We start from the raw sequence: 13,654 nt of genomic DNA, 5'->3' as shown, positions 1-13,654 counted from the left end.
GTCCTATGGCTTTCCTGCCATGGCTAGATTCTTTCCATAGTCCTTCAACACGGTCTGTTTCGGTGATTGGAATGACCAATTGGAAGTCTTTAAAAGTTTTCATAAAATCTCATGTTCAAACACAAGGTGCCTTAGATAAATGTTTTAGCATCTCAATAGTTTGAAGGACATTTCATATGGGAATCTATCAAGAGGAGTCATAACCTGGCCCAACAGAGGACGTCCCCACTATAAAAAAATCATAGTAGTCGCTCTGCCAGTTCTTTGCAATTGGGAAGATTCCATGCTGCCTTTGTGTGTAGAATTTACTGGCTCCTCTATGATATGACAACAATGCAACCATTTTTTAATACAGCGCTTATAGTTAATCTCTTAAAGTGTTTGAGTCTTGTGCAATGTGGGATGGGCCTTTCAGATAAAAATAATAAAGGCATAGAAGAAAGCAATTGAGTTTTTTTTGGAGTAGCTGGTGTTTATTTAGGCGCACCAAGTTATTCTCCTGTCTCAACAACTCCTTTGTATACAGTCGGCTGTGAATTCTTATGTTTTAAAGGGACCCAGATAGTTGTGCTATCATTTTGTTATAGTTGTGAAGACACATTTCTGATTTATACCCCGTGCTGAAGAATGTATAGATCGAGAGGTGCTGTAGGTCTATGTAAGCAATTTAAAATTGTTAGAATCCAAGTGTTCTTGAAGACTCAACTTAAACTAAACACATAAAACAACACCGTGAAAAAGACATTCCAGTGTCAACGGCGCCGTCCTCAACAAAGGAAATTAAAATAAACCGTAGATACTTAACGCATTTATTAAACCTACAAAAAATAGCCTTCGGGAGAAGTTCCAGCTCCAGGTGTCTCATCTATTTCTGTGATGATGATTGCACCACTAATTGGCACACAGAACTTCTGCCTTTATACTTACAGATGCAATAATGCCTCCTGGGACGAGGCTGTTCATTTTGTATACATGATTGAAAGATAATGTGCACCACATCGTATAGAACGATTCTGTGCCGCCCTATCAACAGACCTGATATTTGGTCCGTGCATTGTTGGAAATAGGAGAAATCTGCCACAAAGTGCTTTATAACCTGTAGAAACAGCAAAATGGTGAGGCTGCGTCTGCCAAATTAAAATGTGGCTATAAATCCAACTAAAACCCAATAAAATGCACAGCGAGTCCAAAGCATTAAATGCTCAAAAAAAAACTGAATGAAAGAGAAAAGGAGGAGTGTGGTAAAGGCTTCTCATCTTTGGTTACAGTCTTGCTTTTAGCCCTGCTCTCGCATTAAATAGTTAAACCATTTAAAGTGCAGGAGTGGCCCCTTGACCCTTGAATGCCAGAGGAGCCAGCAACACAGAGTAACCGGGGCCCCCCCCATGGGCGAGATGCCGAAGCGCTGGGTGTGACAGACAGGTTCTGCAAAGAAAAAACCTAACAGAGCAGGTTGGGATACTACTTGTTACTCATTGCGGGTGGCGCTCCAAGGTGGGGTGGACACACAACAATGCGTGTTAACCCTCTCAAAACACCCACACACATCACGTTTATCGTATGCTTGCATCATAAATCTGTTGACCGTCCCCCAGCAGGGCAGGATTTCAGTGACGCTTTACAAAAGGGTACTCACCCCACATTCAAGCATAATTCAGTGTATTTATTAAGACTGCCTACGGTGTGCACTTTGTTTCCCAATTAGAAATACTTTTTAAACGAAGACTATGGGAATAGGTGGCAGAATTAGCACAGCCAAGTTGATTCCTGCCCTGATGTTCTCTCCCTTCTCCTCCATTGACACAAAAGGCTCTCAACCATCTAACAGCAACCAGCGGAGGAGAGAATGAACTTAAAAGCGACCGGATTTCTTTTATAGGCGTCAGCGAGACAAACTGATAAGTTCACTCAAGAAACAAGAGGGGTATCTCTTATATTTGACTAGTTTGCCTGCAGCTACTTCATACCACTTGGCAGAGCCAACAGTTTACTGCATGGGGTGACATCTAAAGATGCAGTTCCACCTACTGTAACAAAATGTTTCACTTCTGTAGCTCAACACATTATAAGAAACAAGATTCCTGGTACTGTTCAACATCCAAAACAATTCCATAAACTATTATAAATGCACGTAAGGCTATATTATGTACATTAAAAATACACTACATTTGGATTATAAACTGAGCATTAGAACTGTAATTACTGTATTGGGGAAAATGAGGAAAATATTACGGACAATATTGTAGATGACAAATTCAGCACAATCAAGGGTTAAAAAGGCACAACCATGTCACGTATAAGTTGTTTTTGTTTGGTACAGCCACGTCTTTGTTAGGAGAAGGCATATAACTTTAGGGTATGACATTGCTGGACAAGCTTTAGATTTCCGCTTCCATGACGTAAATCCCTTACATATAAAGGCAGTTTCACGTTCTACACGAAATGTAACACTTTTACAACCAAATACAGCATCAGACACATCATGATTACAAAGATCATTTATAGCATTACCAAATACCCACGACACGTTCTAGAATGAATTCATCATGTCGCGTTCATAATTTTTCAGGGAACACTTGTCATGTGAGAAAAACACACACTGATAGGCTGTTGCCGTAGGAAGTGTTCTATATATTTAACTGCTAAGTTGTATTTCTTTCATGTGTTCGTGACAAATGGCTGTTTTAACAGTTCTGCAGTTTGTGTTTAGCTGTAATTTTCCTCTTTTACAGTACCCACGCTTTTTTTCCCCCAGGACAAGAAGGGCTCTCTTTAGATACCATTATTTTGATCCTTTCTAATTTACTATATAAAATAAAACTGTGGAAATTTTTTTTTAAAAAAAAGCCCTTTTCTGACTTTTATTTGAAAAACCCTTTAGAAGTACCCAAATGTTGTGTTTTTGTTTTTTTTTGCAAGTTATAGAGCAATAAGTACAAGTAGCATTTTGGTATTTCATAACCATTTTTTTCAAATCTGGTCATACTGCCCCCATATCCTATTCCGGACACCTTTAAAGCCGGTCAGTTCATTTTACCCTCAAACCTTATATGTTTAAAAACTAGATGCCCCAGGGTTTTTCAAATGCTAGTATTTTAACTCTTTCCATCCACTAATTCTACTATTGTCAAACTTTGTGGTAGTACATTTTTTTGCACCCCCCCCCCATACACATTGTAGCTCCTGGTATATACCACATCCAAACAACACCTCAAAGTGTGTTCAGCAACATCCCCTAGGTAGAGTGATACCACCCATGCATGGCTTTGTTAGGTTTTTGAGGATAAAAAAAAACACATTTGGGAGGTGCACATTTTTTTTTGACATCTGGTCAGTTTGTGCCCACGCCGTCAGGAACATCTTTGAGATCGGCTAATTAACCGATTAACAAATCAAACCATATATGATGTTATTTAAACTCTTTACATGTCAAGATTTTGGTAAGATACAGCGTCAATTTTAGGATCATTTTTTGGACATATCTTAAACTGGATGGTTCTCCTTATGATAGCATGGTGACATGGGGTCTTATTTTCAAAATGTATAAAATTTTACTATTTAAAAAATTTTTTTTAAGAAAAGGTTGCTTTCTACGCTTGTTTATAATCATGACGTACCAGGCATGTCAGTGGTCGTTAAGGGGATGAATTTCCACGACGTGCCTGGCACATCAATTGTCGTCATGGGGTTCAACATCTTCAATGTGCTCTATTGTAACAGAACTAAAGAATTTGCTGGCGCAATATAAATAGCTGTAATCTAAAGTCCCTACTACAAACACGACAACATTCCCCCTGTTCAACCTGTGGTAGTAGGGCAACAGAACTGGGTCCTCATAAATGCAATAGAACAACATCTTAGCTAAAGTAACACAGAGTAAGACTATTCACTGTATGGGACCGAAACCTACATTTTTTACTAAGCACCAACAAGCATACCCAACACCCCAAGCCCAGCTGCTGCTAACTACAACTCCCATCATGCCATGAGAGAAATAATTTACTGAGCATCATGGGTCTCTAAACAGGCATAGGGACATGTCCATACAAAAGACACTAATGCCTGAATGTCATTAGTGTTTATTGGGACATTTTGCAATATGTCTACTATACATCCCTCTTGTATGATCTAAACCTGGATTTAAAACAGTTAAAAGAAAAAAGGTATATCAATATATAGTTTGTACCATGAACACTAAATAGGGAGGACATGCTGAAAATGCACACATATGCTGGAAGTAAGCCATTTTATTGACCCTCATTTTTAGTTTAAAAAAATACTTTTCCCACAAAATAATATCACAGTATGTAGCATGGCATTTAGATTGACTGGTGGGAATGTAACTACTGCAAGAATTAATTCCAGCATTACATAAATTAATGATCAGCAATCAATACAAAGGGCAAAAAAAAAAAGCTATTGGGTAAAATACTCCACATATGGTTTTTTCCCCATTATGGAGATTAAATAAAACTTAATTTCTGCTGAGAACATGCACTGATGTTTTCTGTGCAGTCCAGACTTTTCATGTACACATTTTGAACAAACATGCCATATTCTTGGTATCCAAAAAGGGATTGCAATGTTACTATAAATAAAAAAAGAGATTCATATCTAGAGCCTGGATAATCGCCCCCATCCCTTGAAGGAAAATGAGTGGAGGGTGTGAGCCGCTGAGGAACATAAAATGGATTACTCCCCGTTTCTCCATGTTCATTGAGCTTGTTAACTGCGGAAGCCAAAGATGCCTTTGATGTATCCAGTCAAGCCGCTCTTGGCCTTCTGCTCTAACTTGTCCTCGAGGGATGGCAGGGCGACGTGGTTAAGGGCCAGATCGAAGAAGAGAGGTTTGCAGGGAATGGGCTGGAAGTCGGGAGGGAAGCGTACCAGGTTGGCATGTTTGGTGACCAGAGTGGGGTCCACAGAGAAAGTATCCAGGCGGTCTGACAGCGGCTGTGTGAAGAGGTAAGAGAAATCAGAATTACATGACAAGAAACTTGTCATACTATCTTAATATAATCAGACTACCCCTATCACCTACCCCAAGCTCCCTACCATTTAAATAATGTGTTTTAAGTAAAAACAACAAAAAGTCCGAACCACAGATAAAGTTGTATGTGTTTACGCTAACACGCATTTCCACTTAAAAACACTTCTCCTCTGATCATGAATGGCTACCTGGTGACCGGAGCATAAGGCATCTGCACATGAAGATGCTAGTGCCTGCGATGCGCGCTGCCCGAGAAGGATGTCTTACAGACGCACTATGCTTCATTATAATGGAAGGTGGCTCGAATATTTTATTTAAAAACATAATAAGACAAACTAAAAATTGGACAATACTCTTGGTAGTTTTTTTTTAGATGCCTTACCTTGCCATCTTTAACCTGGGAAGGAGATATGTCCTCCGGCACATCAGTGGAATCTAAAAATGTGAGAAAGACAATTAACAAGCATGGAGTGTTCTTTAGAAAGCCCAAGAGGATAACAAAATTGAAGCAGGTGAACAGAAGGTAAGAAGAGTGGAAAACAAATGCACAATAGCCATAAAACAAACATGAAAATAAGTTTGCAAAGCGTAAAGTAATATCCCAGCACAGTATGCTTTCTGTGGATGGATCCACCATCTATACTTACCCAGGATGGCCGCTGCCTGCAGAGAGTACTTTTCAGAATTCACCTGCTTTATCAGTTCCTGCACATCAGGCAACTCCTGAAATGGATGGCAAGAAACTTAACAGGGGCATCTTTTAAACAGGATACGTTCCTACTTATAAATTTTAAATACATAGTTTTAACCGCTGGCAAAACCCAATGAAGAACTGTCTTCTTCGCTTGCCAGGTCTCACAAAAGTCCGAGACCGTGGTGATATCAAGAAACTCTTTAAAGATGCTGTCTCATCTGCATATAAAAACACTTTAACAGATCTATGTTTAACATATATACTCCAAAATAAGTAACCTCAATGTAGCCCCGTTCACATTTTCTGTGGGCCGAATTTTACCATGACGTGGGATAAAGACAGAAAGCACTTATCAGATGCCATGATTGTTGCCATAGCAGGAGAAAGTTTCTCAATTTAATACAAAATTAATGTTAGCTGTAAGAGAAAGTAATGTGGTAATAAAAATCCAAATATTAACCTAAAGGAACAGGATTGCGGAGGTAGAAACGGGAGGCACAACAAAGATTAAGTAGCAATAAATTACCATTAGGCTCTTTTTAGCAGCTCCTGCTTTAGTTTGAATTTCCTTTGCATACTTCAGCACCCGATCATAGAGGACCAGCGCCTCGCTCCACTTCTTTACCAGGACATAGGATTGGGCAATGAAGAAACACCTGCAAACAAGAAACAACGTTGAGCAGACTTGGTTATTCTCTCATTGGACAGGCGTCCCAAACGGAGAAAGGTTGCAGACTTACCTGTATGCTTTGTACACAAACGTCTTCAGTTCGATCTCTTTCTGGAAACTCTGATCTTCCTCTAGGCCAGGAAGCTGGGTGAGTTCTGCCAGATTCTATTATACAAAAGACAAGAAAGATTCAAGCGTAAAAAGGAAGGATATAACAGTTGAGCCTGTAGTTGTGAAACGATTATAAAAGCAACAGAGCTGCATTATGTTTGTATTTTTATTTACTATTAATGATGAGATAAATCTCTGGGGAAAATAACAGCAAAGTAAAGATCCTGTATTTATATTTCGTATCCAGCTGATGTAATTAGAGCAGTTAGAGAGTTTATTTTGTCCTTTGAGACAGAGATAGGGAAGTACACGTCTCTCGCACCTGGAGGATGATATCATACAGTCGGATCAGATCCTGCGGCCTTGGATTCCTTTTGCCATCTTCCTCGGCTTGTGGCTGCTTGAGCAAAGCCTTCTGAAGAGCGCTGGCCATGCTCTCATTGCGACGGATTGCTGTGGACAGCTTGATGTATGACAGATAACTGAAAGAATACAGAACATTAGTTATCCACATTGCAGACACAAAGGGACTGCCTGAACGCAAATATTAAAATCCTGACCACATCTTCATTTGTACATGTTGCTCACCACCGCCTATAGAGTACCCCTGAATCATGGGGCATATATACACTTGATCAAGTAATCCATTTTATTATGTGTGTTCATAGATTCCCCATATGGCTGGGAAGCACTTCTTAGGTTGCAACATGCAAAAATTAAACATGCAACAATGGGCATGATGACAATCAGCTATGTTATGTTAATATATGCTGAATAAACAGCAAATACTCTGATTCTGATCTGTACAACTAATGTATTTTTTATATACATCATATTCTGCAGCACAGGTGAAACTACGACAGTTCTAGAAAAGTCTGAGCAGATTTGACTCTGCAGCATACACACCTATGTAGGTATTGTAAGTTGGACACTTTTCCTGCCTCTCCATCAATGGATGCTTCCCTCTGCCTCTGGAAAGAAAGAAAAACTAATTTACAAATATACCAACCTGGGGTCCAACACTTAGCTTATTGGCTACTTGGATAAGGCAAAAATTGCATATAAATACAATGGTTGAAAAGAGAAAATACACACACAGAAAAAACATGCTCAGTATGTTAAAATACATAATTTTTGCAAGATTTTAGTGTGGGGGGGTTTTAAAGAAAAAATAATCGTTATGTTTGCGGTACCTGTTCTGATTTTAGCTCCTCTCGTACACCCTGGATGGCATCTCTGCACTCACTCAACGAGGATTCAAACAGCCGTTCTTTGGTCTCCTCATCTTCAGCCTAATAGACAGAAAAACTAACAGAGTTTAGCACGATTGGAACACCAACAACACCCTTGTGAAGACTGGAAGCTTAGTTTTTGCTCACGAAATAAGTCACATCTAGAATAATGGGAATGGATGGTTTATGAAATTGCTAATATGGATACTAGAAGCATGAAACAAAAGGTATGGTTCTGTCAATCCCAGGGTCACTCATCATTTACATGCATGTTAGCTTCTAGTTTTGAAGACAACCATTTGTACAATAAAAACCATAAGTATAATACCGTATTGGCCCGAATATAGGCCGCACTTTTTTCCCCCCACTTTAAGTCTTTAAAGTGGGGGTGCGGCCTATATTCGGGGTCTAGCGCCCGATGCCCGGGACATGGAGTCCCGGGCGCCGGGCAGGCAGCGGGGTTAGGATACAGATCCCCCGCAGCGGTGCAGGGGACCTGTATCCTACTATCTGATACACTCAGACAGCCTCCCCTGCCAGCACTTCCCACGGGGGGAGTACCGGCGCGGGAGGTTGTCTTAAGCGCATCGCACGGACGTTCACCGGCAGCGGCGATGCGCCGTTGCCGGTGAACGTCCGCAAAATTCATTTTAACCCCCCCGACTTACCAGGGCAGACTCCCGGGTGTCTTGCAGGGCCGGCGGAAGACACCTACGCAATACGCGTATACAACTTCCGGTGCCGGTACTTCCGCTGAGTGCCGGCACCGGGAGTTGTATACACGATGTGCATAGATGTCCCCCTCCAGCCCCGTAAGACACCCGGGAGTCTACTCTGGTAAGTTGGGGGGGAGGACAGAGTGGCAGCATATCGCGGGGGGGGGACAGAGTGGCAGCATATCTCGGGGGGGGCAGAGTGGCAGCATATCTCGGGGGGGAGAGGACAGAGTGGCAGCATATCTCGGGGGGGGCAGAGTGGCAGCATATCTCGGGGGGGAGAGGACAGAGTGGCAGCATATCTCGGGGGGGGAGAGGACAGAGTGGCAGCATATCTGGGGGGGGGGGACAGAGTGGCAGCATGTTTTTTGGTGCTTTTTTAAAGAAAAACTTTTTCTTTAAAAAAGCACCAAACTTTTAGGGTGCGGCCTATATATGGGGGCGGCCTATATCCGAGCCAATACGGTATTTAATGTTGTATAAGAGTGCAGTTTAAAAAAAAAAGAAAAGTCTCACAGCTTACTGGAGGTTTGTCATATTAGAGAGGGTAAAAATCTCCTTTGGATAGTGTTTTTTTTCATATTATGTGTTCTGGAGGTAAATATTTGAGAATGGAAAAATATATGAAAAGGAAATATTATAATGTTTAAGTGATACAGTGTTGCTGGTCATGGGTATTAAAGGCAGCTGCGGGGGGTACCATACCAAACCATACCCCAGGGGATCAGCAGGTGCCCTTGCTCTAAGTGGCAGCATAGGAAAGTGTGCTAAACAAGCTGCTTCTTACATTTAGTTACCTACCTGAGCAATAGCAGCTTCAGTGTCCGGTAGCCCCAGCAGGAAAATTCGCACCTTGTCAATTTTGATGGGTACAGTACGCCCTCGCCATTCCACCTCACTCATGGTGGCTGCTTGTTTTGCTCTGGTCTGAGATATGAGAGCCTGAGGATACAGATAGAATATAAGATTAGGGGTGCAGGTACCCAAGGGGTGATACTACAGAGATAGGTGGAGGAAAACTAAAGTGAAAATGTCCCCGCATTGGAATTCTGTGGCATTGGAGGGCTTTAGTCCCGAGGACAACAAAGGTCACTTTTCCACTTAGGAATTAAACTTTTTTTTTTTATAATAATCTAAAAATGAGTACATACGATTTTGGGGTATAATAAACACTGCCTCATTAATCAGCATAATTGCTTAAAAACCAAATACCGTTTAGTTTGCAGTATTAAATGTTATCCCCCCCCTCCCAGCTATAGACAGAAAGAGTGATTGTGATAACGTGGTAAGTGGGGACACCATTTACCTCCAGCTTCTCTGCCAGCAGCCCTTCTGTACCTCCAGTGCGAAGTCGCATTTGCATTAACTCATTCATTGCTGTCTTGTCACCTGAAGACGGGAAAAAACAGGAAAAATAGTTTAAAAACGAGAAAGTTACCATGCAGCTAAAACCTTAGTGAAGTTTTTGCAGCCGGATACTCCAACTTGCATGCAGTGTCTGTGAAACACTTTCCCCCTAAAACACAGAATACATGTAGAAAAATAAAGCTTTGGCAGGGGTTTTTGACATACTTACCAATGTTGTAAGCGCAGTAACGGATGTTGGGAGAAATTTCTTCCACTCTTTGGTTGTAGAGCACGGCCTGTTCCTCTGTGAAGGCACTTGCTAGCTTCTCATAAATGGTCCTAAGATGAGTATGGAAGCACAGTGTATTTAATGTGACTGACTTATGTGGGTTTAGGAATACCCCTGAGTGAAGGGCAACATTCAGCATTACTTATTAAGGAAGAGGTTATGGGAATAAGGAATAAATAGGTCCTTGCACCATCAACAATATATGTCAACACTTACTTGCACTTGTTGAAAGCTTTCATGGCCTCTTCCCAATGCTGCTGTTCAAAGTGCAGCATCCCGTTGAGGTAAGCCATGTATGCCTATACAATAAAGAAAACAGGCGTGATTCACATAAACCAGCCTATAATACATTCGTCTAATAAATGATACATTAAACATTTTGCTTAATTTATGTTTATTAAAAGGAAACGTTAAAGGAGTGATCACATCAATTTGCTTCTTCTGCATAGCGTGACAAAGTCACAAATAGGTGATTGATAGCATGACTGCCATTCTTCAACAGCTTTTACCCAAATAACCTCATCACCTGAGCTTCCAGCTTAGTCTTGGCATCCACCCGATCGCTATCACACAGCCGCTCAAGGTCCTCGGCATGCTTGACAGCTTTCCGCAGGCGGGAGAGCAGGTGAAACCGTTTGCGAGGTTCCGTGTTAGCCTCCATTTTAAGTTGCATGGCGTAACTCCAAGCCCTCTCAGCATCCATCAAGACCAACAGCAGATACCTAGAAGCCACAACAAGATGCAGAAGTTGTGAACGTTACATTAGCAAGTAATTAGCAATCATATGCCCAATATATCCAGTATAAGTTTACATTTATCCGCTGCATGCTTTAAATACCCTACAGTATTCATTTCCTTCTGAAGAACCACTCACCTGTTGTCAGACAGCATCTCTATTGTAATTTTCTTTCCTGTAAATTTATGCCGATTTCCCATCTTAAAATTCAGTGTTTTCCGAAGACGTCTCAGTCGGCGGGAACAGTAGCCCCTGAAAATATAAAACGAGATATGCATCACAAATGAGTCTTAATGTAACCCAAGAAATATGTTTCCTACACATACAAAAAATACAGAATCGGCATTTAAAATCAGCCCTAAAAGCCTCAATACGACCTCTAACTCATCTAAAGCAGGAGCAAATTTCACATGGAAAAGATATTTTAAAGGGTCTTTTTTCATACTATAAATGGAAAAATTATGCGACCAACCGTGCAAAAAATGCACCCAAATACAGCATTTATTTTGTTCTTAATCAATATCAGTCTCATTTATACAAGGGAAACGCAGCCGTAAAGAAGGGGATACTAGGTTCCTGCTAACAAATCTACAAAATATTTAGGGTCACAAAACAAAATTAGGATTAACAAACACCAAAAAATAAAAATAACACGAAGCACCCAGGACCTTCTTTTGCTCTTCAAATTCTTTCTATAAGAAATATCGCGTACGGCTGTTTAGCTCCTTCCCTTCGCTGTGTCTGATGGTATGGGATGGGATACAATGTATTCAGGAGGCACGATTAGCGATATATATACCAGCAATGGCGTTTCATCTGGACTTAAATGAGCAAATGTTTTAAGTGAAGACTTCATCTTATGCTAAAAAAAACCTGGGGACTGAATTAAGCCGTTAACGTCACCAACCCTCGAGAAAAATGACCGCCCCTGTAAAAAGTGCTTTGCAGATCTATAGTTATACCTCACCTATATCTCTGGAAGTCTCCATGACGCATCCCGTGTTGTTGCTGTGACTCCTTAATGATCTGGAGGACTTTACAGCGAGTTAAGGAAATTGGAAAAATAAACCGCGGTCTGATCAAATAATACTTTGTGACAGAATTCACCAAGAATACACTGCACTGCAACAGGACTGAGAGTTGGGCCACCAGCCATGTGGACAAAATATATCAGGACTCATTAACCCCTTACCCTACAGATGTACAGGTACGTTCTCAAAAGGTGTGCCAGGATAAGCTTTATGACGTACATGTAAGACATGCAGTTTTTGCAGCAGCAGGTACATTTAAATCCCTAACTCAGCCAGCAGTATTAAAAATAACTACTCTACAGGGTGTTATAGAAAGGATGGATGTGTCCCTCTGTTACCAAACATTAATTGGGTCGTTGTTCAAGGGCACCTACTGTGTAGAAGAAATTCTAAGAACAAGAATGTTTTTTTGGGGGGGGGGGGATTTGAGGGTACATCAAAGCCAGAAAAAGGAAACCTAATCTAAATGCAAAAAACTGCAGACACTACACTAGAGGTGAGACAACCAAATGACGATCAAGCAGCCCAGATGTTCTGGACCCCACCAGGAAGCTCCCAAAGTTTTACTCCTAAAGTTGTCACGCTAGTACCAGATGTTCTCCGCCATATGCCAGAAGGTTTGGGTTAACTAGAACTAACGGTAGCCATGGCTACTAAATGCTACCGACCTCTGAAGGGAAGCAGAAGTAGCAGCAAGGGAGTTCTCTCATCTACCCCAGGACCAAGACAACCAGGGCAATTACATTTACAACTTCATGGCCAGCCACTATTTTTGTTCTTATATCTAGATATTTTTTGTTTTTATATTTTTTCTCCTTATATTTTAGATATGTGGTACGAGGGAACCCTTAACAGGACCTGCTCCTAAAATGCTTAAACCAGCTGGGCTCCAATAACTCATACTTACAGCATATCCCTCCAGGTACCAACAGGCCCCAGTTTAGGGTTAATACAGAGACTTTGGGGTCCGTCTCCTCAAGGCCCCCCAATAGAGACATGTTCCAGAGCTTCTGAAACTCTGCTCCACATCTTTAACCATTTATGTGACGGATCCCCATTCATCTCATGATCGCTAAGCCTGACCACCCCCGTATTAAACTCAGCTCCCTCCGTATTAAACATGCATTATAGGCCTGAGCTCCAGCCCTTATGAGGCAGCCGTTCCCTGACCCGTTCCACGAATCCCCATCTCATTCCCACACTCTCCATGATTACCCTGACTGACACGTCAGCTCTACAGCCCGCCCTGACTCCGCGAACCCAGGCATGTTAAGCCGTTACTCCACTATCACCAGGATACTCTCCAGCCCCAAGCTGTCCCCCATTGCTGCCGAGCTCTCTCCCGGTACAGGCCGTTCATTCTCCTTATTCTCGTCCAGGCCGGTTTCCTGCTGCCGTTCCGCCGCCATCTTTCCAAAGCAAAGGACTCTGGGCTCCAACGACAACAAGCCGCAATCAGCAGAGAGCGGCCGGCGCGGCGCATGCTGGGATATCGGGGAGGCGTGGCTGGGGACTGGAGGACCGCAAGTCCGCAACTAATTGCCATTCTAGATCTCCATCGGGGGTTTAATATTGAGTCCGTTTCTAATTAAGATGTGGCCGTGCCGTTAAATGTAAAGTGCCGGCATGTGAGCGCATATATTATGTGTCTGGAACGGATAAATGTCAAGTGGAATATTATATTTGCATAAATATTTATTTAATTGCCACTTGGCTACAAGTGCCTTATCTCTGCTCTCCATCTTGAAAGTACCGGGAGTTGTATTAATTCAGCGAGATCTTATGATGATTGGGAGTTCTGGTGGAGTTCGCTCGGCATTAATGCACAGTAAAGTAAC

At 41.7% G+C, this 13,654-nt stretch overlaps 1 protein-coding gene across 1 annotated transcript; it reads right to left on the bottom strand.

Moving 5' to 3' along the window:
• Positions 1-4,232: 4,232 nt before the first annotated feature.
• On the bottom strand, positions 4,233-13,263 carry SRP68 (signal recognition particle 68). The gene is made up of 16 exons (XM_053453408.1): positions 13,117-13,263; positions 11,753-11,819; positions 10,924-11,037; positions 10,576-10,771; positions 10,266-10,348; positions 9,990-10,099; positions 9,720-9,802; positions 9,215-9,355; positions 7,659-7,757; positions 7,372-7,436; positions 6,788-6,947; positions 6,425-6,519; positions 6,211-6,340; positions 5,638-5,713; positions 5,373-5,425; positions 4,233-4,953 (listed from the first exon to the last, which is right to left on the bottom strand). The coding sequence occupies exons 1-16, from the start codon at positions 13,223-13,225 to the stop codon at positions 4,726-4,728; spliced, it is 1,809 nt and encodes a 602-aa protein (XP_053309383.1). The 5' UTR covers positions 13,226-13,263; the 3' UTR covers positions 4,233-4,725.
• Between the last annotated feature and the right edge of the window lie 391 nt (positions 13,264-13,654).

The sequence above is a fragment of the Spea bombifrons genome, chromosome 13, assembly GCF_027358695.1.
Source record: "Spea bombifrons isolate aSpeBom1 chromosome 13, aSpeBom1.2.pri, whole genome shotgun sequence".
NCBI classification, from domain to species: Eukaryota; Metazoa; Chordata; class Amphibia; order Anura; family Pelobatidae; genus Spea; species Spea bombifrons.
The sequence above is the reverse complement of the archived record's forward strand: the minus strand, read 5'-3'. Positions and strand labels throughout refer to the sequence as shown.

Bases quoted from the DNA above. Each gene is read 5' to 3' on its own strand.
- SRP68 (XM_053453408.1), bottom strand. From the start codon at position 13,225: ATGGCGGCGGAACGGCAGCAGGAAACCGGCCTGGACGAGAATAAGGAG. The intron at 9,803-9,989 runs GTAAGTATGTCA...TCCCGTCTTCAG, and splicing joins TTACTGCGCTTACAACATTG to GTGACAAGACAGCAATGAAT. The intron at 7,437-7,658 runs GTACCGCAAACA...CTTTCTTTCCAG, and splicing joins AGGAGCTAAAATCAGAACAG to AGGCAGAGGGAAGCATCCAT.